General features: G+C 35.6%; 2 protein-coding genes across 2 annotated transcripts; both read right to left on the bottom strand.

The window, feature by feature from the left end:
- Positions 1–341: 341 nt before the first annotated feature.
- LOC141600350 (protein transport protein SEC23 E-like) lies at positions 342–10,234 on the bottom strand. Its single transcript, XM_074420571.1, has 12 exons — positions 9,332–10,234; positions 9,058–9,231; positions 8,055–8,216; positions 7,582–7,724; positions 6,786–6,861; positions 6,409–6,581; positions 6,225–6,306; positions 3,631–3,708; positions 2,693–2,854; positions 2,345–2,608; positions 1,941–2,045; positions 342–870 (listed from the first exon to the last, which is right to left on the bottom strand). The coding sequence occupies exons 1-12, from the start codon at positions 10,037–10,039 to the stop codon at positions 724–726; spliced, it is 2,274 nt and encodes a 757-aa protein (XP_074276672.1). The 5' UTR covers positions 10,040–10,234; the 3' UTR covers positions 342–723.
- A 9,441-nt stretch (positions 10,235–19,675) lies between these two features.
- On the bottom strand, positions 19,676–23,271 carry LOC141602100 (protein FAR-RED IMPAIRED RESPONSE 1-like). The gene is made up of 5 exons (XM_074422413.1): positions 23,031–23,271; positions 22,327–22,937; positions 21,560–21,811; positions 20,416–20,987; positions 19,676–19,682 (listed from the first exon to the last, which is right to left on the bottom strand). The coding sequence occupies exons 1-5, from the start codon at positions 23,269–23,271 to the stop codon at positions 19,676–19,678; spliced, it is 1,683 nt and encodes a 560-aa protein (XP_074278514.1).
- Between the last annotated feature and the right edge of the window lie 1,934 nt (positions 23,272–25,205).

Below are 25,205 nucleotides of genomic sequence, written 5' to 3'. Positions count from 1 at the left end.
AACACATGGCTATTTATTTTTCACCTGTGTATACAGTAAGAAATGCTTGGATTTAGTCTCTAGTGGACTTGGTTGTCAGATTCCTACATCTCATGTCCTGGTAGTTACATTTCCCTTCCTCTACTGCCAGAATGCTTGATCAAGGCTCTTGAGGAGGATAGGAAGCTCTTAGGCTCCTAAGTTGCTTCTTGTTTACATTTTCACTTTGTTTTTGTGGAATGTAAGCTTTAGTTGAAACGTATGTGGGCTTGTTAGCTGGTGCGCTTTGAATATAGTATTTTTATTAATATATGCTGATCATTTTCACCAAAAAAAAAAGGTAGGACATAGGAGACATCAGATTTCAGGAACATCAAGCTCTTTCAACTCATGGAACAAAAACACTACAAACTGCCACAAAATCCTCAAAAAAAAAAAAAAATAGCCTACTTTAACTTGTAATAATAGTTACAAGGGAAAGTAAATCATGTCTAAAATCTTCTCTCTCAACATCGCGCTCCCGGAACAAACGACCTAGATACGTCCTGTATAACTTAAACAAAACCATAAATGGGCTTTGTCTGTGTAATCGTCCCATCTGACACCCCCAAAAAAAAACATAGTCGTTAACGTTAATCGATGTACACCTTAATTCTGGGGGTGCCAGTAAGGCAGTGACAGATTGGCAACTTGGAACCCGTCACCCAATAACCTTGGGCAATGGAAACTGAACCTTTCATGTAATCAAGATTGCACAGCCAGTCTCTGAAGATGCTCAAAGAATACTTGAAGATTAACGTCATCTGTGAATATAACATCAGATCCGGCTGCCATTTCGTTAACATTGTTGTATGTCGAGGATGGATTCAACTTCGCCAGTAAAAATCTAGCCTGTTAAGCAAATGACAAGTCAGGAAAGAATGGATTTTAAATAAATGGCAGATTTGAGGATGTTCCCCTCAATGCCTCAACTAAACAAGCCCTCAATGAGATGTTTACAGAAGAGAGACTACAAGAGCTAGCAAGGCACACTTAAGACCGTCTCACACAAGAATAAACAAGTCCTGGAAAAAGTGACTACAGTAATTAGCGTTTTAAAAAGCTAAACAAACAAGTCATGGGAAAAGCGACTTTACAATAAACTGGTAAGACCGTCTCACAGAAAAATCAGTGTTTAAAAAGTTACTCTGCATTATGCAAGGTGCTAACTAAACCCCACGCGTGACCTTGCAGAATATACATACGACACAGCTAGCAAGGTGCACTTAAGCTCATTTTTATACAATTTCCATGTTTCTTCTAAAGTTCTTTTGCTATACCTTTCTCTTTACCCCTTTATCTCACTCACAAGTCGCAGCCTTCGTCGAAATCCAAAAGGGTACTACTCTACAAAATTTAATTTTCGAAAAAAAAAGTGTGATTGAGAGAAACAAAAATAACTACCACGCATAGGGTGAGTGCCTACGTCCGCCTCATAGCTTTTAAGTCTAACCCAAACCAATACCAGGAAAATGAGAAATCGATTATAAAACCACCCTAAATACACTGACCTAAGAGGCTAAGACAAGCTTAAGTAAAATGTAGCAATAGAAAATTTACACACAAAATTCAATATTACTACAGTTACTTTAGAGTAAATGTGGGATGTAATTGTTTTGGTCGATGTGTAAATTGACCCCGAAACTTCAGAATTTTCTTTTCAAACCGCTCTGTGACTGTTTAGTTTGAACCAAAGTAAATTTTACTATACCTGAATTAGACTCAAAATGACCCACAATTAAAATTCAATCTAAGGTGACTAAAATGACCCATAAATATAACCCCATGGGCCAATCTGTCGGGTCTATACTATAAAGCACACAGATACCACAGGACAATCTCCTGCTTCATAACATGAGCACATGCATGTCAATAACCATGCCAATTACAAGCAGCAACTAGAGATGCGAAAATGAGCTGACCTGAGAGCCATGCTGATCACAAACAACTAATCTTGGCACCGGGAAACGATCATGGATAATCATCTGAGCTTCTTGCTGTGGAGCTTCTAATAATTGTTTGAAGGCCTGAAAAGTATAAAAAAAATTGTTACATGTTCAAGGGTCTTCCAGAGACAAGTTAGCAAAACACGACATTAATTCAAAAAAGAAACTATGGTGTAATTGTGTATATCATATTCCTAGGAAGAGGAAGGTGGTTGCAGGGTCTTTGAATTGTCATAACCGATCCGACTTAGCAAATTAGTGTAAAGAAAGGGAGACGTTTTATAACCTAAACTGCAGCATTTACAGATAAATATAAACAAAATTCCCTCCAACTCTCTAACCAAACATAAAAAAATGAAGCATAAAAAACTTAAATAAACCTCATGTTCAGGCTGATTCTGGTAACCCATATTACGCCATTGAGCAATAGTCATCCCATGGAAGATAACTACACTAAAATAAGAATCTAGCAGTAATATCCGATCTGCACCAATGGATGCCACATCCAACAAAGCTGGAGAGGGAGGAGAATTAAATGAATATGATATTAGGGAAGGCTGGATCATGACAGCTGCATTGGTGATGTTCTCACGATTCAACAGCATGCGAAAATAGGCTGTTTCGTCAGGACTGTTGTTGAAAACCTAAATTGAAGAAACAACAGATACTAAGAAAACTCAGTCCACAAATCACGTTCAAGAAAAGTATTAGCAATCAGGACTTCATACCTGCACAAATTGTGACCGTCTTAAGTTAAAAATAAACTGAGGAAACAACGAAAAACAAAGATTTAGGCTAAATGAAGTAGGATCGTCCTTCCGGTAGTCGCCAAATTTGGAACAAATGCGGATCAGATTCCGGTCCAACCAACGAGTAGCATCAAATCCTTCCTGCAATACGACACTACGACATAAGATCATGGTTTAAATCTGGGTTATGACACTGAAACGCAATCGAACTTTCAAGTCTTTGAAGGCTACTGCAGCCACACTTGGATGAAGTATCAGCCGCATTTTTGGCGTAAGACCAATATTAGACCACAATGCCTAATTCCATGATTAAGTCTCAAACCGATATTTGATAACATGCATAAGATAGCTATGGCCTTGCGCCAGTTGAACCACAAGAAAATCAAAACAGCTAAATTTAAAAAGTAAGCACATAGGAATTAGGATAGTTGTACCACAAGAAAGTTGAGAACATAAGTTATATTTATGTTGCCTGAACTAGCATAAAATAAACAAACTGAAGCTTTTGTTTGAAGAGTTTATCAGTTACAACCTCTTTTTTTTATATAATATGTCATTCTCACTTTTAGAGACACTCAATTCTCTCTTTAATATCTTTCAGAATATATATAGGTAAATATCATAAAATGTATACTCAAATATAAGCTCTTTTGGCAAATGAATTTAATGGTATAACTTCTAAAATTTCTGGACCAATATATTTTTAGAAAAATTAAAGGCAAGGGCTCAACTCGAAAAACAAAAACATCATACAAAAAACCGAGGGGGGGGGGGGGGGTAATTTTAAGAAGCGTAAATACTAAAGCAATGAGAAGCTCTCATGAACTATAAGTCCCACAATTAAGGACATCGCAGGCATCTACTTTTGTTGGTGGTAGTAAGCAAACAATAAAAAGGACGAGACTATCAAGCAGTACCTCCATTTCCATTTTATGAGAACACAATCTGGCCATCACTACAGCCGCAGTTTCTTGATCAAAACCTTGTACAAGTTCCTGGAAGAAAAAAATATATAAGTATAATTTTAGCCTCATATTTGTAGAGCTCATATGAAAGTTAACTTTCGTAGATGAAGCATCAGTTCTCAAATCATCTGTAGCGTAAAGCTGCTGAAACAGCAGGTGACTGAACGAGATGTGCAAGACAACATATAAGAGACTTCTCTGGAGTTCAGGATAGATTGCTTAAGGAACAAAAACCAGACAATTGCAACTTTATTACTCAGGTCTCGTGAAAAATGTGAAATTCGGACTTAGGATATTTGTACTTTGTAGGGAATAAAAGAAGAATCTTCCTAGATTACCGGATACACTCGACCTCCAGCAAATCACGAATCAGTTCAAGTGTATTCTGCTGCGGCGCTTAACTTAAAATCTATATGACAGATGCTCCCTGCTCCCTCGAATGTTCTTCCCACTCTCAGTGTGTTCTGATTTGTTCTTTCGCTTCATATATTCGTATTTATGGGAAGTTTTTGTGTCTAAATTACCAACTTCTTCACATAATCATTGAGCAGTTACAAAAACTACCTAAACTTTAAACATGGAATATTAAATTATTAACATTAACCTCCACCAAAATAATTGAAACCCCTCTCTCACCTCCCTGCTCCCACTCTTCTCCTCCTCCCTCACTTCCCCTTTTCCCACCAGATCACCTCCTCCCCTGCCAGCTCCTTCCCAGCTGGGAACACCTAACCAAAGCAGCGATGTCTCCTGTTCCTTCACCACCCAAAACATCTTCACCAAATGCACAAACCTAGTTGGCACTTTACCCACTGGCGCCCTCCTTTCTTGTAACCACCTTCAGTCTCCCCCTTCCGTGATCCTCTCTCCAGCCTCTCCTTGTTGCTTTTCAAGCTAATCCCCACAAGCACTCTTGTCATCACTGACAACCATCTAACTGCTCATCCACAGTCCGAAGCACGAGCGACCAGCCCATATCTCTCCTTCTGTTGAGTATGCTGTGTGGTGGAAAGGTGGACTAATGCAAAATTTTGTGGGGACGGCCGGGGGAGTATGATTGGTGGAAAGATGACAGGATATTCGATTACTCAGGGGAGATGGGGTTGGATGGTAACTTTTTTGCGTTTAAGTAATTTTAAGAAAATGGATTTGTTTTAATGAACTCTCATTTGCAACCTCTTTTTTGTGTTTTATATCGGTTTCTTAATTAATGTGCCCGATTTCAATGGAAAGAATAAATAAAGATAGAGGGGTTACTCTAAAAGAGTGTATCGCATATCAGGTGTGGCATATTCACAAGAAGTTAGGCAGTCTTAATAACCACGATTCTTTATCTCCTCCAAATATATCAGCGAAATTAAAATCACTCTTTCTATACATATTGGTTTCGGGAAGGTTACAATGTGTGTGGGGAGTGAAGGATCCAAATTTGCTTGTTTGGATGTACAGATAGACGAGCGAAGGGAGCGTGGAGTTCATATTAGTAACCTCTTTAAACTCAATATCTCCTAAGTTAGAATGATTTGAGGGCAAACGGAGCCGCTCTTTCCTACCCCTCCCTTTCTCCACTTAACCCTTTCCTCTCTTCGCCTTTCACTCTTTTAGCCTATATTGTTAATCAATCAAACAATCATTTGGATGAGCCCTAGAAAAAAAGTTGTGCAAGAGAAGAAATATTTATGATTAAAAATGAGGAAACCTTTGTGAATAAGTACTAAGAAAATACCTTAAATGGAAGAACTAAATGTGCGGAACAATCAAGTGGAAAAATATGACGGAACATTAAGAGAGATAAAAACATTGAATAACAAAGCAAAAAAAATAAGGTTGGAAAAAAACTAATGAAAACTAAAAATCGTATAAAACCAAAATAAGCAAACTTTATCATCTACATAGAGATGTGATCCATCCTCTCCAAAGCCTTCATTTCTCGAGTCCCGCCTAGATCCATATCACTTCCAATCCCTTTTATATGTTTTCTTTTTCTTGTGTTTCCCCTGCTCCCCTCATAGGCTCAAAATCTTGTCAATTCAGACTTCTCAAGCTTACCAACTGCAGCATCACTTAGTCCCCGTCACTCACAGAGCCAAACTAATATCCAGTGATTCTTAAATCACTAATTCCCCAACACATCTTTTCTTACATGGTATCGCATTCACGGTGAGATTCCTAGACCTTGCATATTAATATAACACTCCCTCCGTTTTATAATACAGGTCTGTGTGATTTTCTAGGCCGAACATGACCAACAATTTTTCATATTTGGACAAAGATTATGATAGTGGAAGCTTAATAGCTTAAAATTTTGTACATATTTAAATGACATGAGCAACGAAAGTTCAATGCTGTAAGATATAAACAACTGATATTTGAAAAGGGAGGAAGAAGATCAACAAATAAGTCAACCAAAATTACAAAAACATCACCCTCGGATCGAGCAACTTCAGAAACTACTTAACAGAAACAAAAAAAAGATCAAGACTGTTGAGACATATGTATATAACGAGAAATTCAGGAGTAAGAAATAAAGGTGCCAAAAACCATACCTCAGAACCAACGCCACTTTCTACCCATTTTCTGCTGACAGTTGTAACCCGAAGCATCACTTCACCTTCGGGGTTCTGGTAGCTGAGAACATATTAAAAATTATACTTCTAATATTCCAGAGAAGAAAGAAGGGGAGCATAGTGAAACAATATCGGACATTGTAAGTTCAAAATCCAAGCTGACCTGGTCAAGAACTGCAAATACAATTGGGGATTCATAGTTCCTGGAGGATTTGAACGATCACTTGAAGAAATATCAAAGTACACAGTCAAGTTAGTATTTCTATCGAGACTGCACATCTTCCACGCCATAGTGTTTCCCTGTCCAATGACTGTATCTGCGATAGAAACTCCTTTCTGCAAGGACATGAAATACCAGTGTCAGCAATAATTATCTCAGATTGCAAATATTAAAGATTCCACAGAGCAAAGATTCAGAAATTTCCAGATATGAAGTATAACTGAACTGAAAGGATGCAATCAAAATATAACATGAATCAAGGATTGGAGATACCAGAGTGCGAGAATGCAACAAAATAGAGCACAATTGCCAGTACAAACCTTTTCCAGAGAAGTACAGGGTCCAATAATGCCTTGAATTTTAATATTCTTTGAACAATATATTTCAAGAGTGCCACTGCAATAACAGAGAATTAGAGTTAGGAGTAATTAACATAAACAACATGGTATACTTAATTACTTGTTATATTAATCTACAAAATAACGCAACTTTTCATGTTCAACTTTTCTCCTCTATAATATCACATTGTCACCACAATTTTCTAAACATCACCACCAATCACTACCACCTTCTAATACTTTCCCCAAATATTATAACCTTGACACTTTTTCACACTCACCGATTCCTGGCTTTGTACCAAAGTGCAAAACTGCTTGAGTTATGAATATAAGCTTCAAAGCCACGAGGGACCGATGGAAAACCTAAACGTAAGTGTACATTGGCATAATAAAAATCCATCACCCAAGTTACTCTCGCCTTTTCTTTAGAAAACTCCATATCATTTCCAGATATAAGCTATAAGAAACTAGAGTTTCGATCAGACCCTCACAATCCCCTTCCTAATTCAGTAATCACACATCAAAACACAATCCCTGGAAGTATATGTTTTGATGTTGCAAGTATTAGAACAGGTTTTAAGAAGGAAATGGAAGGTATAAACAGAGTGTCAGCCGTACTAACTAGCATAGGATACAATTAAGTATGAAATCCTATTGCTGTGACACAAGCCAAAGAAATATTCTGCAATGAGATAGATTTAGGAAGTGATACATATTCAAGTAGCACAAAGAGAAAAAAAAATATAAAAAACCGCTTTCCCAAATAATAAGTGCTTACTTAGAGCACAAACGTAGAGACTGATCCCCCTCTTCAAAGAGACGTATGAAGGAATCTTTAAAAACTGAGTGACCAAAACTCTCCGACAGCACAACAAGACCACCAGTTCGTTCGACAGCAACCTTCATCTCTGCGACTCCAACCTTTAATTTGCAACAAGATTTTGTTAATAAACAAATCACAATTCTCACTTGCAGAAATTTGAAATGTAACAACATTTGGAATATCGAAGCTGAAATTCCTTCAACCCTTAAGTATGCTCGTAATCTATTCACGAGGAGCGCATCGTGGGGGGAGGCATATCAAGCACTCTAACTAACTCAAAAGAAACAAATTACCACAGAAACAAATGGATTGAACAAACAATCTCATATATAAAAGAAATAAATAAAATAAAATAAATATGACAATGGAGAAAGATGATCTCCCCTCCCTCCTACCCTCCGCCACTAGCCAACACGAAGATGACGTACCTGATCAAGTGCAGAGGCAAACAGGTCCAAGACATGACCCTGGCTAACCAGCTGCTTTCCTAAACTATCATAATATTTCACTGCTTTGTGAAAATAAGGTGCTGCATCTTTATCAAGATCCTTGTGGGAACGTACGGGGTCTGATAGATCTTTTGATACTATCTGCAATGATTGATTAAGAATAAGGGTCAAATCTAGTTTCAGGCTTTCAGTTGATGGCTACATCAAAGTTCTTGCTGAAATCACTATCAACAAGGTCCTATACTAAGATATTAAAAGCCTGACAAAATTAGCATTATAAAGCCACACGGCCATCTATTACATCTATCCGACTGTCCTCATCCGCAACTCTGGTAAAACAGTTTGATTTTCACGTATGTACAAGCGACAATACATTTAACTGAGAAAAGACCAACCGGCATAGAAAATGAAAAGAACACTTCAAACCATCACTTCCAATCGGATTCTGGTAACCGGCATGCCTATTCCTGGTTCGCATTTGGATTGGTACGTTTTCAAGCCATTAAGGGCCAGTAAATGCCAATTTTGGCCTTAATTATTAAGGTTTTTGGCTTTTTGCTTCAAATCAATAAATCCATATTGTTGTGTGTCAAACCAAAGCATTTTACTGTCGGGGTCATTTCAGATCAAGTCGTTTCAAATTCGCATCAACTTTGAGTTATACTTGCGGATGCAGAATGGGTTTGGGTCGGATCCATTTTGGCAACTCTAGCCATGCCCCTAAGTTAAACACCATTTGAAGCTTATATATAAAATATACTATTCCCATTTGATTGACGCTTATATTTAAAATTTATTGATGAAAAATACCATTATCAGTTTTATTACCCTAGAAGGCTAGAAGTATTACTTAACTATGACTACTATAGAAAATTGAGTTTCTTGTTTACTATAATAGACACGGAACAATTAATATTTATCCTAGAATGAAATGAGAAGATAAAAATAAATAAAGAGGTAAAATATAAAGGATGGAACATACGGTTCCTGGCCCTTCGGTACAAGGTCCGCCCACCAAGGCAATAATGCGAGCAGCAGTGCCAGGAGTACAGGCTGCTAGCAATCCTGCTGCAACACTTAACGCGACGCCTGTGCAGCGCAATGATCTACTTCCAGGTGGTACAGGCCACTGATCTGTGTCCAACTCATCCAATATCTACAATTTCAGAAAATGAGGCCACAAACTAATCAGCCGGTACATTAAATTGAAGTAAACACAGAATTGAATTGCAGGTAATAAAAAAGAGGAGACATACGGAATTAAGGGTATACTCGCAATCAGAAGCAGGCAACAAAAAGCGATGAACAGGATTGGTAGCGGGTTTAGAGAAGGCGGTTTTTGTAGAAAGAGCAAGCTGATCCAAGACCTGGTCCTTAGTAACCTCCTTATCACCCCTAAAAATATAAACTTTATTGATAATATCACTAAAACCAAGCTCATGAACATGGACCTGAGTACCATATGATATAAAGCCAACCATGACATTCTCCTTCTGGGAGACCATAGCCCTCCTGACAGCGGACTTGACGAACTCCATCTCCTCCTCAAGCAAGCACGTGTCGACGACGAACAAGCACACAGAACCAGAAACAGAAGCAGAAGCAGAAGGAGGGGTGAGGGAGTAGTCGACTGTGGTGTAGTGTGGGTATAGCTCGCCAGGGATGTTGGTCTCGGAGATGGCTGAGGCGTAATGTGGCGGGAAGTGGTTGCGTTGAAAACACAAGGGGCAGATCCATATCTTGGCGGTGTAGTCCACGCGGCTGAATGGGTTTAACGCAGCAACGCAGGTTTTACATCGGATTGGCGCGTAAGGGAGCGTGGGTATGTCAGGGTGTGGTCGAATAGGGGAGATTGATGCAGCGATTGGGATTACGCATTTAGAGGCTTCTACCTTTGTTTGTGGCCATGCGTTCCATGTCATTCGTACTCCGTCTATTCCTTCACCTCCCCCTATCTCCCCCATTCTTTTTTTTCTTTTTTCTTTTTTTGTTACTCTAATAATAATTTAATTATTTGGGGGGTTGAAGAAGAACCTAACCCCCGGAAGAGAACGAGAAGAAGAGAAGCGATATGCTGGATTGCTGATGGAGAAGATGAGATGGGAGTAGGAGTACAAAACTACAATGCCGTCGACATAGGTGATCATAGTCCATTAGTACTTCCTCCATTCAACTCCACTCTACCAATATCATTTTTTTACACTATTCATAAAAGTGTATTCAATTTCAATTTTCTTTCGATACGTAAGTGAAAATATATTCATGTGGGATCTTGTTTGATTAAATCTTTCTTTACGAAAGACATTAAAAATATCTTACTTTTATAATTTTTGAAAATACGTAGCCAACGATATTTAGCGCGTAAAACATGCGTTGGCAAACGTGAAAAAAGAAAGTGGTAGAGTGGAGTTGAATGGAGGAAGTATTTAGTAGTACTTGCCTTTGCCTCTCAAATTAAACATGTCAAACGGGTTACACAAGTCGGGTATTGGCCCGGTTTATAATCCATTAATCCCAGGTCCAGGTCAAAATAGGGGTTAGCAATAATTTCTAACTTGGTAGCTCCTACTACTTTTAAAATCCGATTCTTTCAATTATGTACATAATTTACCATTTTACCCTCATCATTTTAACCCCAACTTTTTCAATTTTCTACCTATTTTCGCTTTTTCCCTTTTAACTTACTCCCTCCACCACCTAATCACCACGCTTGCCGCTACCACCCTCCCGCACTGACCCCTTCATATGCGCACCCGGCCAACCGTCGTCTCTCGCCCCTTTCGCAACCACCCCCGCTCCACTCCTTTAGATATATATATATATATATATATATATATATATATATATATATATATATATATATATATATATATATATATATATATATATATATATATCTATATAGAGGTAAGATCCGGTGAGAACGAACATTCGGTGCATACGGTGAGAACAAACCTCAGCCCTTAGATTACCTAAATCAACGACCCATATTAATGATATTACCCGCCCTCTATCTCACAATAACCCTCAAAAATCCAATTCCTAAAAATTCCTAATCGTACACCTGATACAACTTACAAGTCCACCATCCTAACATGTCAGGCAACCATTATTTGAGGTTCAACATCACTAGGTCGGCGCCGGCGTAACCCACCGGCGTAGTCAACCCCGTCAACGTAACTTGGCGGAGCAGTCAACCCTGTAGACGTTTATCAGGTACCATTTTTCACAGAAAAAGCCGTCTCGATTCATATTCACAAAAGGTTAGCCGACTATCTCCCCGGTAAAGTCGTCGGTGGAACTTCGACGGGTCCGCCAGCTGTACCTCACCGTCTCTTGTTCGGTGGCTTCTCATCTATTTCAATATATCTAAACTAACATTCACTATATCTAAACTAACTTTTGATGTATCTCACCATAATTTTAATGTATCTTTAACATTGATACATAAAATTTGTTACTAGATAGATTGAAATTGTATTGAGAATTTTGAGATACATTAATCAAATACACTAATTTCATTCAAATCAAAATGAGTTGGTTTTTGAGGTGTGAAAGATCTCGAATGTGTGATTAAAGAATGGGTTGTGCGCGCTTATCGGTAATGTGAGAAGTTGGAGATGCACGATGTTACATTGGATAGCGTGCGTCGACGAGTTCGAAATAACTGCTCCCACACAGAAGGGCTGATGCGACGATGATGCATCTACTCCTTACAATGATGTATCTCAAAGCACTTTTAACGTATCTAGGAACAATTTTAGTGTATTAATGGTAGATACATACGAATAGTTTGTAGATACGGAAAAAAGTGGTGTAGATACATTAATCTGAGAGACGATGATGAATAGCCACCTGATCTTAATGATATAGATGCACAAATTTGTGAACTAAATACACCTGTGTATAACACTCTTACAGTACTCCAATACAACCCAAATTACAAAATTCAATAAAATTCCCTGATATTTTAACTAACATGGTAAGAATAGCCAAATGCCTTTTGCAAGCTAAAACAAATCGTGATCATTTTCCCATTATAAAAAAAAGGCAAAGTAAGGTCAAAACAACATAATGATTCAATATGCTTCAAATCCTGCAGATTTACACAATTTCAAATTTGGATCTCTCTGCCACCATCGTCGGAAATTTTAGAGTTGGGCGCTGGTTTGAATTAAAATCGGAATTGGGCGTATCACTTGTTGAGGTTAGCACCAACGTCGTGCACCACTGACAACCGCCATAGAAATCGTCGGCGAGCTCGCCAATCATCCGACGGAAGACCTTGATCTTAGACATGGAGATAAGAAGTAGATCTGAAATGTAATGGCAGGATCGACAGCCATAGTTGATTTCGAATGGGGATGAAGGAGCACCGTTTCTTGTGGTTGTTAGGTGGTCGGAAGCTGAGATTAATGGTGGTGATGGTGGTCTTCGTGGATCATGATGAGGGAGAGGGGAGTTATAAATGGATAAAAATTGAGGGGACGTAAGATTGGTTAAGAAAGAGATTTATTACAGCCGTGAGTTTGTTGTTTAATCTAATGGTTGAAGGTCGTTCTCACCGTTCTCACCGAGTAGTCGTTCTCACCGGATCCTAAATCTATATATATATATATATATATATATATATATATATATATATATATATATATATATATATATATATATATATATATATAAATAGGATCAAATGAGTTAGGGTACTTTTGGTGAGTTACCCCTCTAAATCTGGACCATTCATCTAACATAAGATATGTGGCTGAGATTTAATCTTACATCTCATATATAAAGTAAATTTTTGACACTTGAACTTCTTTTTCCCACTTTTTTCATTCAGTTTCACTCTCTCTCTATCTTTCTCTCTCTCTCTCTCTCATATTTTCGTTATTCAGTTTCTGCATTCCTCGTCATTTTCGTTCGTGGTTCTCGTCAATTGGACTTCAGTTATTGTGCTCAATTTGTTCGTCTTTCTACTCCATTTTCGGTTTCTCTCAACAGGTAATCAATGAACTCAATTGAACTTCAGTTATTGTGCTCAATTTCCGCTGATTTTCTACTCGATTTTCGGTTCCTCTTCTTCATTTTGTTTTCTACTTGATTTTCTTTTGTGTTTCTGTGTTTAATCTTCATTTTGTTTAGTATATAGTTTAATTTAATTTTGTTTTTGTTGTTAAATTAATTTTTTCAATTTTTCCGCATAATTTAGGGTTTCGTAATTCATTTTTTCATTTTTTGTATCTTTTCTTCAGGTTTTTCTTTTTTTGTCTTGAATTCCTGTACATTCTAATGAACATAATGTGTGTTTGTTTGGAATTATTTGTGTTATTGTAATATATTGATGTTGTTATTGTAATGTATTTGTGCTAGTTATTGTAATTTAGAAAATCTGTTATTGTAATGAGTATTATTTTAGATATTGATCTTTGGTTAGTGTTTAAAAGTCAGCTTTTAGTCAAGTCCAGTTATTTTGATATGAAAAGTTTGTTATTGTAATATATTGATGTTGTTATTGTAATGTATTGTGGTAGTTATTGTAATATAGTAATTTAGTTATTCTATACGTAGTATTATTTAGTTATCATTTTAGTCAAGTCCATTATTGTATTCTTTGTATCTTTTATTATTGTATTATTAAAATTCAGTTATTGTATTAGTTGTTGTCATATTTTTTGTGTTTATTCTGATAATTTTGTATTCTGTTGCTCAGTGATACAAACAAATGGGTCCTAAACGTAGCAGGGAGCCTGAAGATGGTAATAAAGATGATTTGAAACGCTCAAAAGTAAATTTTCCAAAAAAGAAGCTCAGTAAGGTTCCTGGAACTTCAAAATTGAACATGTGAGTATATGTGTCTTTGCCCCCTTGTTATGAGTTTCTCTTTATTTGATGTGTTACTCTTTTTAATTTTTGCTTGATTTTCCATTTTCGATTGCTTCAAACATTAAAGTGAGTCATCGTCCTAATGGTTTGGTTAATCTGGTAAAACAACTTGGTCCAAATCAAAAAAGTCATTGAGATCGGATTTGGTGGTTTGCTTGATTTTAAAGTGACCAATACCACCATTGGGTGTTATACCATTGTTTGTAAAACACTTTAATGCTACTTGCTCATATTTTTAAAGCAAGAGATGTCAAATTTCTTCACAAAAGATGATGTGTGTGATGTTTTTGGATTGCCAAATGGTGGTGATAAGGTTGAGGTTGTTTATACTGGACATAGTGTATTGTCTTCACAAGAAACGTTGAAAGTGAGTTCCTAAGAAGTTTAACGTAGAAGGGACAAATTATGTTACTATCCTGCTGTTTATACTGCAATTACGATTTGGGGGATGATGGGGAGATGAATTTGGAGGTCACATTTGTGCTTTATGCTATGTCCATTGTCCTTGCTCCCCCTTCAAATTATGGAATTGACTTTACAATTCTTAAAGCGGTGCAAGATGTTTCACGTATCCACCATTTGGATTGGTGTGGGTATGTGTTTGATAAATTAGTCGCAGTGTGTTGAGCGAGTGTAGAACTGGGTTCTCTACTTTGCGTGGTTGCATACTTGTTGTTATGGTGGCATACTTCCATCGTTTGTCTTTTAAGGAAAAAACAATGTCTTCTGAGACTCCTCTTATCAAGCACTGGGATGAGAAGTATTTTGTTAGTAGGTGTATTTCAGAGCTCAAGTCTGGTTCGCTAGGTAATGGGGAATATGTCAATGGTGTGTATCCTGTCTGCAAACGCTTAAGAGAAGCAAAAGTCTGCGAGGTGTGTGCGATCGTTGATAAACTCCGAACCTGGGAAAAGTATCTGAACTCGCCTTGACTGCTTTTTGATACGATGATGTTATTCGAGCAAAGGCCGCTGATGTAAGTTCCAATCATTCTTTCAATCATTTTTGTGTAGTTACTGTAAAGGTGTAGTGTAGCTATTTTAAAGTTTTGTAGCAGTTAGTTTTCCAATTATTGTAAATTATTGTAAAGACTTAGGACAATTATTGTAAAGACTTAGGACAATTATTGTAAAGACTTAGTATAATTATTGTAAAGACTTATTATAATTATTGTAAAGACTTAGGACAATTATTGTAAAGACTTAGTACAATTATTGTAAAGACTTAGGACAATTATTGTAAAGACTTAGGACAATTATTGTAAAGACTTAGTATAATTATTGTAAAGACTTAGTATAATTATTCATTTTTTTTTTCTTTTTCTTAGGTTTCCCAAGCACATCTTTTGATGATGAAGAGGGATGTTGAGATATTTCTCCATTTGTACACGCAACGGAAGGAAGCGATGGGGAAGGAGTGTGGTTCTTCAACAGTTGAAGATTCTTCGACAGCCACTTCAGTTTCTTCGACTCCTGCTTTCATTAGTGACGATGATTCTTTGTTCACTAAATATTTCAATTTTATTTGTGAAAAAGCTGAGGAAATGAAACAGGCGGGAAGTAAACTGCCGTTGTATGAAAGTTTTTGTAAGGAGCATGAAAAGGGGAAGCATGAAAAGGGGGAGCATGTAAAGGGAAAAGATGAAAGGAATGGGGGTTTTGCGTTTGATCCCGAAAAATATAAGGTGGTTTATTCTCGGGAGAAAGGTAAAAATAAGGTCCCTGATGCAGCGGTTGAGAAACCGAATGAGGAGGTGCCAACTGATGACGGCATTGATAATATTGATGTTGAGAATGAAGCTGTGGACTTGAGTAGTGTGGATGACGTTGTTAACAAAGTTGTCAACGAGGGTGTTGTTGGGGATAGAATCCAAGATAATTCTGTTATAAGTGCTTACCTGCTGCATTCAGACGTTATGCCCGAGCATACGTTTTTGGGATTTGTGGTATAGGGTGTGATTTAGATTGTGAATCACCCAATCCCGATGCGATTGTAGTTTCTTTTTTTTGTGCAAGTACAAGGAGCTTTTTGCTCCTATTTTAATGCGGAGGAAGACTGTACTTGATTACTGTTTTCTGCACGATCATGACCTACGAATTGGGTAAGCATTATATGTTTTTTGTTCCCTCTTTTTTTTTTCTTTTTTTGCTAATATATCTACTATATAATTTGTTTTCATGTGGCAGGGAGGATTTGGTTGTGTTTTCATTTCATCACATGTTAACTCGAGATGACATTATTTCATTGTCTCTAAGACTATGATCACATCGAACGTGATTGATTCTTTGGTCATTCTTACTTAATGACATGTTGGTCAAGGTTGGGAAAGGGTTATCCCCCACAAGAAGTTTTTTTGTACAAGTCATTCGGTATGTGAAATTTTTTTATATATTTCTGTTTGATAAATTTACAATGGTTATGACAGTTATTCTATTGTAGTTACTTGATTATTGTAAAGTATATTAGCCGTTATTTTATTCAAAAAAACAGTTTTTCCTATTCTTCAATTTTCCTATTCTTCAATTTTGTTTATTGTTTCTGTGATTAGTCTAATACTGTATTTCAGTTATTGTATTATACAAGTTCAATTATTCTGTCTTTTTTACAAGTTACAATAACTGAGTTTTCATAATACAATAACATTGTTATTGTAATACAATAATCGATTATTGTATTACAATAACAATGTTATTGTATTATGAAAACTCGATTATTGTATTATGAAAGTTTGTTTTTGTTGTGATAGTTATTGTAAAGCGGGAATAGTAGTTATTGTATTCGATTAACCAAGTTTTTTCATTGTGATATTTCATTTTCTCTTATCGTGTGGTAATATTTTTCATAGGCTTCTTTGTTTAAGCTTATCAAAGTGCGATGATGAGAAAGATTTATACAAAAAGGAAATTTCTAATGTTTGGGACACTGTCATTGAGAACAACGAAGGTTCTCTTGACATTGGTGCCGATTTGGTAATTTTTCCAATTCTTTTTGTTCTTTCTTTCTTCTCGTTGATTATTTTATCGTTGAGAACAAAGGGTTTATGTACGTCTGTTTTATCATGCCAGGTTTTTATTCCTGTTCATTTTGGAGATCATTTTTTCGTGTTGTTGTTAACTTTGTGGGAAGACTGTGACTATCTTGACAATCGTGTATATGATGATTTTGAAGATAGTATCTGGGTGTTGGCTACCAACTCTATTGTATGTACCTTATTATAAGTTTTTGTTTTCATCTACTTCTTTTAGTTATTTTTCTTGTTCTTTAGTGATGATTTTTGATTTAAAAATGTAACCAGGTTGAAATATTTGGTAGTTATCTTGTCGAGAAAGGTTTTGAAAGAGGCAGTGAGGTCCGCAATTTCAAATTTGTAAATGTGGCTTTTGGGTGGAAATCGGAAGGGTCCCAGAATTTGGATTGTGGTGTTTTTGTCATGATTCATATGATGTTTTATGCTGGGAAGTTGTTCAAATCTGAGTTGCATGACCCATTGAAAAAGATCATATATAGAGCTGAGATAGCTGCCATCTTGGTTTTAGCCAATATCAACAAAATTAGGAAAGAATTGTTGGATTTGGTTGATGATTTTACAAAGACAAAGGCACCTTTGTCTTTGCTTTTTGCTTGAGAAGCGTAGGCTAGCCGAGTTGAAGCGGCAAGGGTGAAGTGATGCTTTGGAAGCTCTTAGGGTTATGGCAGAGGAACCTGATGATGGTGTAGGTACTCCGGGGCCTAGGATAAAGAGTATGCCTGGTACACCTATGAGCGCTGGGATGATTAGATCAGGCCGTGGTAGTAGACCGAACTCTGATGGTCTTGGCTGCTCAATAAACTGTGGCAAGGCAGATACAAAGCTTGTTGTTGTTTCAAAAGTTATGAGGGCTAACAAAGCAGATATACACGCGCTATATGCCAAGCAAGAAGAAACAAGTTGTTGATTATTGTTTCTTGGATGATTACAATCTTGCAGATGAGTATGTTCATTTTTCTCCAAACTCAATGAGAAACAAGTTTGTGTGATTATTCTAATAATTGTATTCTACAAGTTCAATTATTCTATGTTTTTTTACAATTACAATAACTGAGTTTTCATAAAACAATAACTATGTTAATGTAGTACAATAATCGATTATTGTATTACATTAACATAGTTATTGTTTTATGAAAAACTCGTTTATTGTTGCTGGTAGTTATTTTTTAAATATTGTTTTTAAAATTTACTAAGCTTTTTTTTTTTTAACTCCTTTGCAGTGAACTTCTGTTTTCTGCGGGCAATGCTATTTTGGATAGGTCTGATATTCTTTCTACGAAGCCCGATGATTACACTGAGTTGCGCGTAATAGCTGCCTGGTCAGTTGTCTTGAATTTCATGGAGGTTAAGGAGAAAGAAGCGCCAGTGATGATGTTCCTTGGGACACAACATATGGTATGATCTGTTTTTCATTGTTCAGTTACTGTAGAATGTTTAATCATTTATCTTCAATTTTATTAACAGTTTTATGGTATTTATAGGAAATCTTTGAAGAGATGCTAGAGCAAGCAGCAGATAGTGATGATGTAACTGACAGCCAGAAAGACAAGGTTGTGCAGTCTTGGTCCCATTTTTTAGGTGAAAATGTTGTAAACTCTGAGATCGATGTGGACCTTGTCTTCATCCCGTTGTCTTTAGAGAAGTACTACTTTTGTGTTTGTGTGAACTTTATGAACAAGACGGTTGATGTGCTGGACCATACGTCGCATAAAGATTGGGAAAAATCCGATTTTTACAGACTTGCAAAGATTGCGAAAGACGTTTTTCTAACTCCCGATCATATACAAATGCTATTTTCAAATCAAATTATTGTATTCTTTGTAAACAAAGTTATTGTATTGTTTTAAACTTGTTATTGTATAGTCGTGCTTTCTAATTCTTTCTTTTTTTGTACATGCTGTAGGTTAATTGTTTTTCTGACTTTTTGGAGACAAGGAAAACAGCAAAAGAAGGAGTTGTCATTAACACATTTACATTCGTGAATGTTGATTTTGAATGGAAAGCGACTATCAGGGGTGATAAGGAATCGGGATTTTACACAATGTTTCACATGCTCACATATGAAGGGAAGCACGAGCAAGGATTGTATGCGGTTAACAAGAAATGTGAGAGGATTCCTATATGGCTTGAGATGGTTGCTATTTTGTTGATGTCAGATGTCAACGAGTCAAGAGCATCTCTTTTGGAACAAGTGGGAACTTTCAAAGTGAGTATATCGGAAGTAGAGAAAGAACTTATAAAATTCAAGATCGGGGAAGAAAAGGGTTAAAACAACGTAATTCATCGGTCCTTCTCGGAAACACATAAAAGAACAATTGATTGATTATAGATGGATTTAGCAAACAATTCTAGATGGATTTGTTCGATAATCTAATGTTTAGATAGTCATTATTGATTTTTTGAACAAATTTGATGTAGTCATCATTGGTTGATCGAACAAGTTAGTGTTTTTGTAATGCCTTTAAGTCTTATTATTGTAATATCTCTAGACAGTTATTCAAATGATCAAATGCAATTATTCTATCAGCCTTCATGTAGCTGATTATTGTAAACCGTTTGCCCAATTATTTTAAAGCATACCTCTGATTATTTTAAAGCTCTCATGTATCTGATTATTGTAAAGCTCTTTCCAAATTATTTTAAAGCATATCCTTGATTATTGTAACAAATTGGCAAGTGCAAAGCATTATCAATCACTGTAAAGCATTATCAAATTAATATATTTATGGAAAAAATCGAACGATTGCGAAAACTAAACTCAAGATCAATTATTATAAAGCGTAATTGTGATTATTGTATAGTTTTCACATGATTATTCAGTTATTCAAATGATCAAATGCAATTATTTTAAAGCTTTCACGTAGCTGATTATTGTAAAGCGTTTGCCCAATTATTTTAAAGCACACGTCTGATTATTTTAAAGCTCTCATGTATCTGATTATTGTAAAGTTCTTCCCAAATTATTTTAAAGCATATCCTTGATTATTGTAACAAATTGGCAAGTGCAAAGCATTATCAATCACTGTAAAGCATTATCAAATTAATATATTTATGGAAATATATAAAGCATAATTGTGATTATTGTATAGTTTTCACATGATTATTGTAATAGCGCAAGGTATTATTAAATGAACAAAATCAGAACAATTGCAAAAAAATTCAACATCAATTAATGTAAAGCATAACTTTGATTATTGTAAAAGTCTAACACACTTATTGTAAAGTATACCCCGATTACTTGTAAAAAGTCTAACACAATTATTTTGCAATCTTGCGGTTATTTGTAAAGCATAATATGGATTATTTTAAAACGTAATCTTGATTATTTTAAAGCGTAATGCATTTTTCATTTTTCATTCTTCTTCTTCATCTTCATCCTCCATTTCGTTTTCCTCTTCATCTTCTTCCTCCAAAGCATGCTCAACAAACGGATTTGGACAGTTTCTCTTGTCATGATGTCCCATTTGTTTGCAGTTATTACATAGCCTCTTCGGTTTGCTCGCCTTCTCAATTGCCTTATCCTTGTTTGATTTCATTCTCATGCGGCTTCCTTTGTTTTTTGCAATCTTGGGTGGAAGAACAGTAATATTTGATTTTGCTGAACAACCTAAGAGCATTTCCAGTTCTTGATCCTTTGTCAAGCTCTCTTTGGTTGGATTTATTTTCTCTCGGAATTGTAAAAGCATCAAACTTAGCTCCTTGATTTGATTATCAGGCATCGAGTTAAGAACACTTATTGTTGCATAAAACTCTGACCATACCCTTGATAATTCCAATTTTCTCAAATCAGTGGGATCGTAGTCTTGCAATAACTTTCCATCCAGTCCATACAAAGGCTTTCTATATGATTTCTTCGTCCATCTAGTTTCGATGTACTGCTCCGGTATGCTTTGCAGTCCTTTTCCTGATATAATCCATATAATGTGTTTACAAAGGATTCCTTTCCTCTCAAACATCTTGCACGTACATGTTGTTTCCTTTGATTCGTTATTGTGAGCAACCTGCATGCACAGCGTAGTTATTTTAAAAGGCAATCATAGTTATTATATAGTTCAACATGAATTATTTTATGCAGACTAGCAATTAACACCAAGGTAGAAGTCCTTCAGTTTTTTTATGTTTAATATAATGTTACAAAGTAGTTTTCACATGATTATTAATTTATTCAAATGATCAAATGCAATTATTTTAAAGCTTTTTATGTAGCTGATTATTGTAAAGCGTTTGCCCAATTATTGTAAAGCATACCTCTGATTATTTTAAAGCTCTCATGTATCTGATTATTGTAAGGCTCTTCCCCAATTATTTTAAAGCATATCCTTGATTATTGTAACAAATTGGCAAGTGTAAAGCATTATCAATTACTGTAAAGCATTATCAAATTAATATATTTATGGAAAAAAATCAGAACAATTGCAAATAAACTCTACATCAATTATTGTAAAGCATAATTGTGATTATTGTATAGTTTTCACATGATTATTGTAATGGTAAAAGACGGTTATTGTATTCTTTTATCACGCTTATTGTATGTTAAAGTAAAAAGACAATTATGTTTATAAAATTGAATAACCTGAAATATTCTATGCTTCCCGTAGGCATCTTCAACATTTATAATGTGCATGTTTCCTTGCTCGAAAAATCCAACAACGGCACACGAACAGGGAGCCATTTGCACTTGCTCTTGGAACTCATAGAAAACAGTATGTGTGTAGATTTTAGAGGCATGTTTTTCAATCATTGTCTTAGAAGAAACCTGTGGCAATGTGCTGTCACTTGCAGCATCAAGAAATCTGTGATTATAGCGTTGTTGTTCCATTGCACTCTGAAAACGCAACCAAAATTCTACAAGTGTGCCGTCTATGCTCTCAAATCTTTTGAAATAACTGTTTTGACTCTCGATCTTTGTGTAGTCTTCAAAAGGCGACCTAAAGGCAAATCCCTAAAGTAAGCAGGTATCCATTTGTGCCTTTTGCCATACATGTATGTCAACCAAGTATTATCATTCAACTCAAAGTCATTAATCACTTGAGTCCATTTTTCTTCAAACTCAATGGGTTCCAAGTCAGTATCCCAAACAACTCCGCATATCCGCTCAACAAAGTCAGTCTCCTTACAAATCTGTGACTCAACTTTATCGGTAAGTTTTTTCATTATATGCCACATGCAGTAGCGATGTCTTGCTTGCTTGAATACGAACACACCCCGAGTTTAATTGCGGATCTTGATCGGTAAGAATGCACCGAGGTTCCTTGTTGCCCATACAATCAAGGAACTTCTTAAGCACCCAAATGAATGACCCATCGTTCTCATGATCGACAAGTGCGTGAAAAAAGTCACCGATTTTTTGTGGTTGTCAACACCAGTGAATGGGGTGAAGGCCATGCGGTACTTGTTAGTACCGTAAGTAGGATCAAAGGTGATGGTGTCCCCAAACAAGGAATAATTCATTCTTGCTTGTGCATCTGCCCAAAAGAGTTTAGCCAAACAATTATCCTCATCAACTTGGTAAGCATAGTAAAAGCCATCTTGCGATTGAGAAAGCGCCTTTAAATAATCGAGAATCATGTCAGCATCATTCTCACCTATATAACATTTAATATTTCTTTTGAAGTTATTGAAATCATTGAGAGATGCACCAATGTTTGCATACCCATTTGATTGTTCCGCCAGAATTCTAAAAGTCTTGGTAGCCCCGATGTTGAGTTTACAATTGTTAACAATTGTCTGCTTCATGTAAAGGTTAAGTGTTCTTACGTTTTTCTGGAATTCCCGTTCTTTGAGTGAGCAGAGCTTGTGATTATGACCTTCATAAAATGTATCAATAGCATACCCTATTAGCTCCTTAAGGTCATTGAATACAGCACAAAACCGTATTTTTGCCTTGCAACCAAATCTTGTTATTTTTGTTTTCTTTGGCTCTACAGACCTTTTCCTCTTTTTTTTCTCTTCTGTGTTTTCAAATTCAACAACAGGTTTGAGTTTTTTGCGATCCTCTTTGAATCCATGTCTGTTGCAGACCATTGATTTTTTGTCTATCAAACCATCACGGAATCTTGTTTGTGTGTACTTCCTTGGTATGAAACCACAAGCCACAGCATATAAATTGTAAAACTCTATTGCCTCCTCCAGCTTTACAAACATTAACCCCAGAGCAGGTTTGAAACCATTTTCTACCATCCTATTCCACTCCTCACTGCCACCTGGAGTATATCTCAATCCCAGATTATGGATAGTATTTTCTCCTGTTTCAGACGCAACAAAGGTGTGAAAAAGTTGTTGCATTGGTAGTATTAATTTCAATGCCTGGAAACATTAAAACAAGAGAACTGTTATGGTATTATTAATTTCAATATCTTAGATTCTATACAAAACAAAACAATACAACCTCTGCAGCAGCAGTTATTTTAACGTTATATTTCAGTTATTGTATTATACAAATACAATTATTCTATCAGAGAGGGGAGTGTTTTAATGAAATTGGTAGCCTAGTCCACTACAATACACACACAGTTATTTTAATGTAGTATTAAAGTTATTTCATTATTAAAGAGTAGTTATTGTAAGGATTTTTGGTCGATCCTATAAAGTAGTATTTATTATGAAAAAAACAATCTCATAAAAATTATTTTAACGTTATAATGCAGTTATTGTATTATACAAATGCAATTATTCTATCAGAGAGGGGAGGGTTTTAGTGAAATTGGTAGCCTAGTCCACCACAACGCACATACAGTTATTTTAATGTAGTATTAAAGTTATTTCATTATTAAAGAGTAGTTATTGTAAGGATTTTTTGGTCGATCCTATAAAATAGTATTTATTATGAAAAACACAATCAGTGCAACAAAGAATTATTTTAACGTTATAATGCGGTTATTGTATTATACAAATGCAATTATTCTATCAGAGGGGGAAAGGGTTTTAGTGAAATTGGTAGCCTAGTCCACCACAATGCACACACATGATTATTTTAATGTAATATCAAAGTTATTTCATTACGAAAGAGTAGTTATTGTAAGGATTTTTTGTCGGTTCCTATAAAGTAGTATTTATTAGGAAAAAACAATCTCTGTTACAACAATTATTTTAACGTTATAATGCGGTTATTGTATTATACAAATGCAATTATTCTATCAGTTCCTATAAAGTAGTATTAATGCGATTATTTTAATGTAATAACAAAGTTATTTTAATACTTTGTAAAGCGCTTATTGTATTATTGTAATCCAATTATTCAAATACTAGATATTGAATGATATCATGAATGAAAACCTACATGCGATTCTACGCTTAAACTTTACATGCAATTATCATTGTTATGAAAACAATATGAAAACAACTTACATGCAATCGATAATTTGAACAAAAAACTTATCAACGTAATAACAACAGTTTTAATATCAGCATTATGTCACAAATTTATACCTGAATTCATCGTTGTTTGATTATCAAAGATTATTATCAATCATAGTAAGCGTTTGATCGTCAATTCAAAGATCGTTGAAGTTTGAATTTTATTAGAAAAACACGTAAATTAAGGCAGAATTTGTTATTTGATTCAATTACAAATTATTCGATTATTAAATCGAAATAGGAAGAAATATCAATACCTTCAGTCGAATTTGAAGAATTAGGGTTTTCGGAGAATTGTGGATCAAATTTCGAAAAATTGATGAACAAATTGATAGTTTTAATTGAAAGAATCAAAATAATGAACGAATTGTTGATCAAATTTGAAGAACTGATGAATTTCTTGATCAAATTTGTTGATCAAAATTTGAAGAACTGATGAAAAAAATTCGCTTGATTTTTTGATGAAACAGAGTGTTTATCAGTAGAGAGAGAAAGGGGGAGAAAGAGAGAGAAAGCGCTGCGCATTATTATGACGGCTAAATTTTTGATAATTGGGTTTTGTCAACTCATTTGCTTATATATGCGGGGGAAACTCACGAAAAGTGGCAAACTCACCGGATCTTGCCTATATATATATATATATATATATATATATATATATATATATATATATATATATATATATATCTATATATATATATATATAGAAATAGGATCTCGTGCGAACTTAAAGTTCAGTGCGAACCGTGCGAACTAACTTATAAACCAAAACACACGTTAACCAAACTCCGTATACTGCTCCCTTATCCACTCATCAACAGGCCCCCCACTCATCTTCCCCCATTTCAACTCCAATCACCCCT

Source organism: Silene latifolia, chromosome 9 (assembly GCF_048544455.1).
Source record: "Silene latifolia isolate original U9 population chromosome 9, ASM4854445v1, whole genome shotgun sequence".
In the NCBI taxonomy this organism is placed as follows: Eukaryota; Viridiplantae; Streptophyta; class Magnoliopsida; order Caryophyllales; family Caryophyllaceae; genus Silene; species Silene latifolia.
This window is presented reverse-complemented; position numbering and strand designations above follow the sequence as displayed.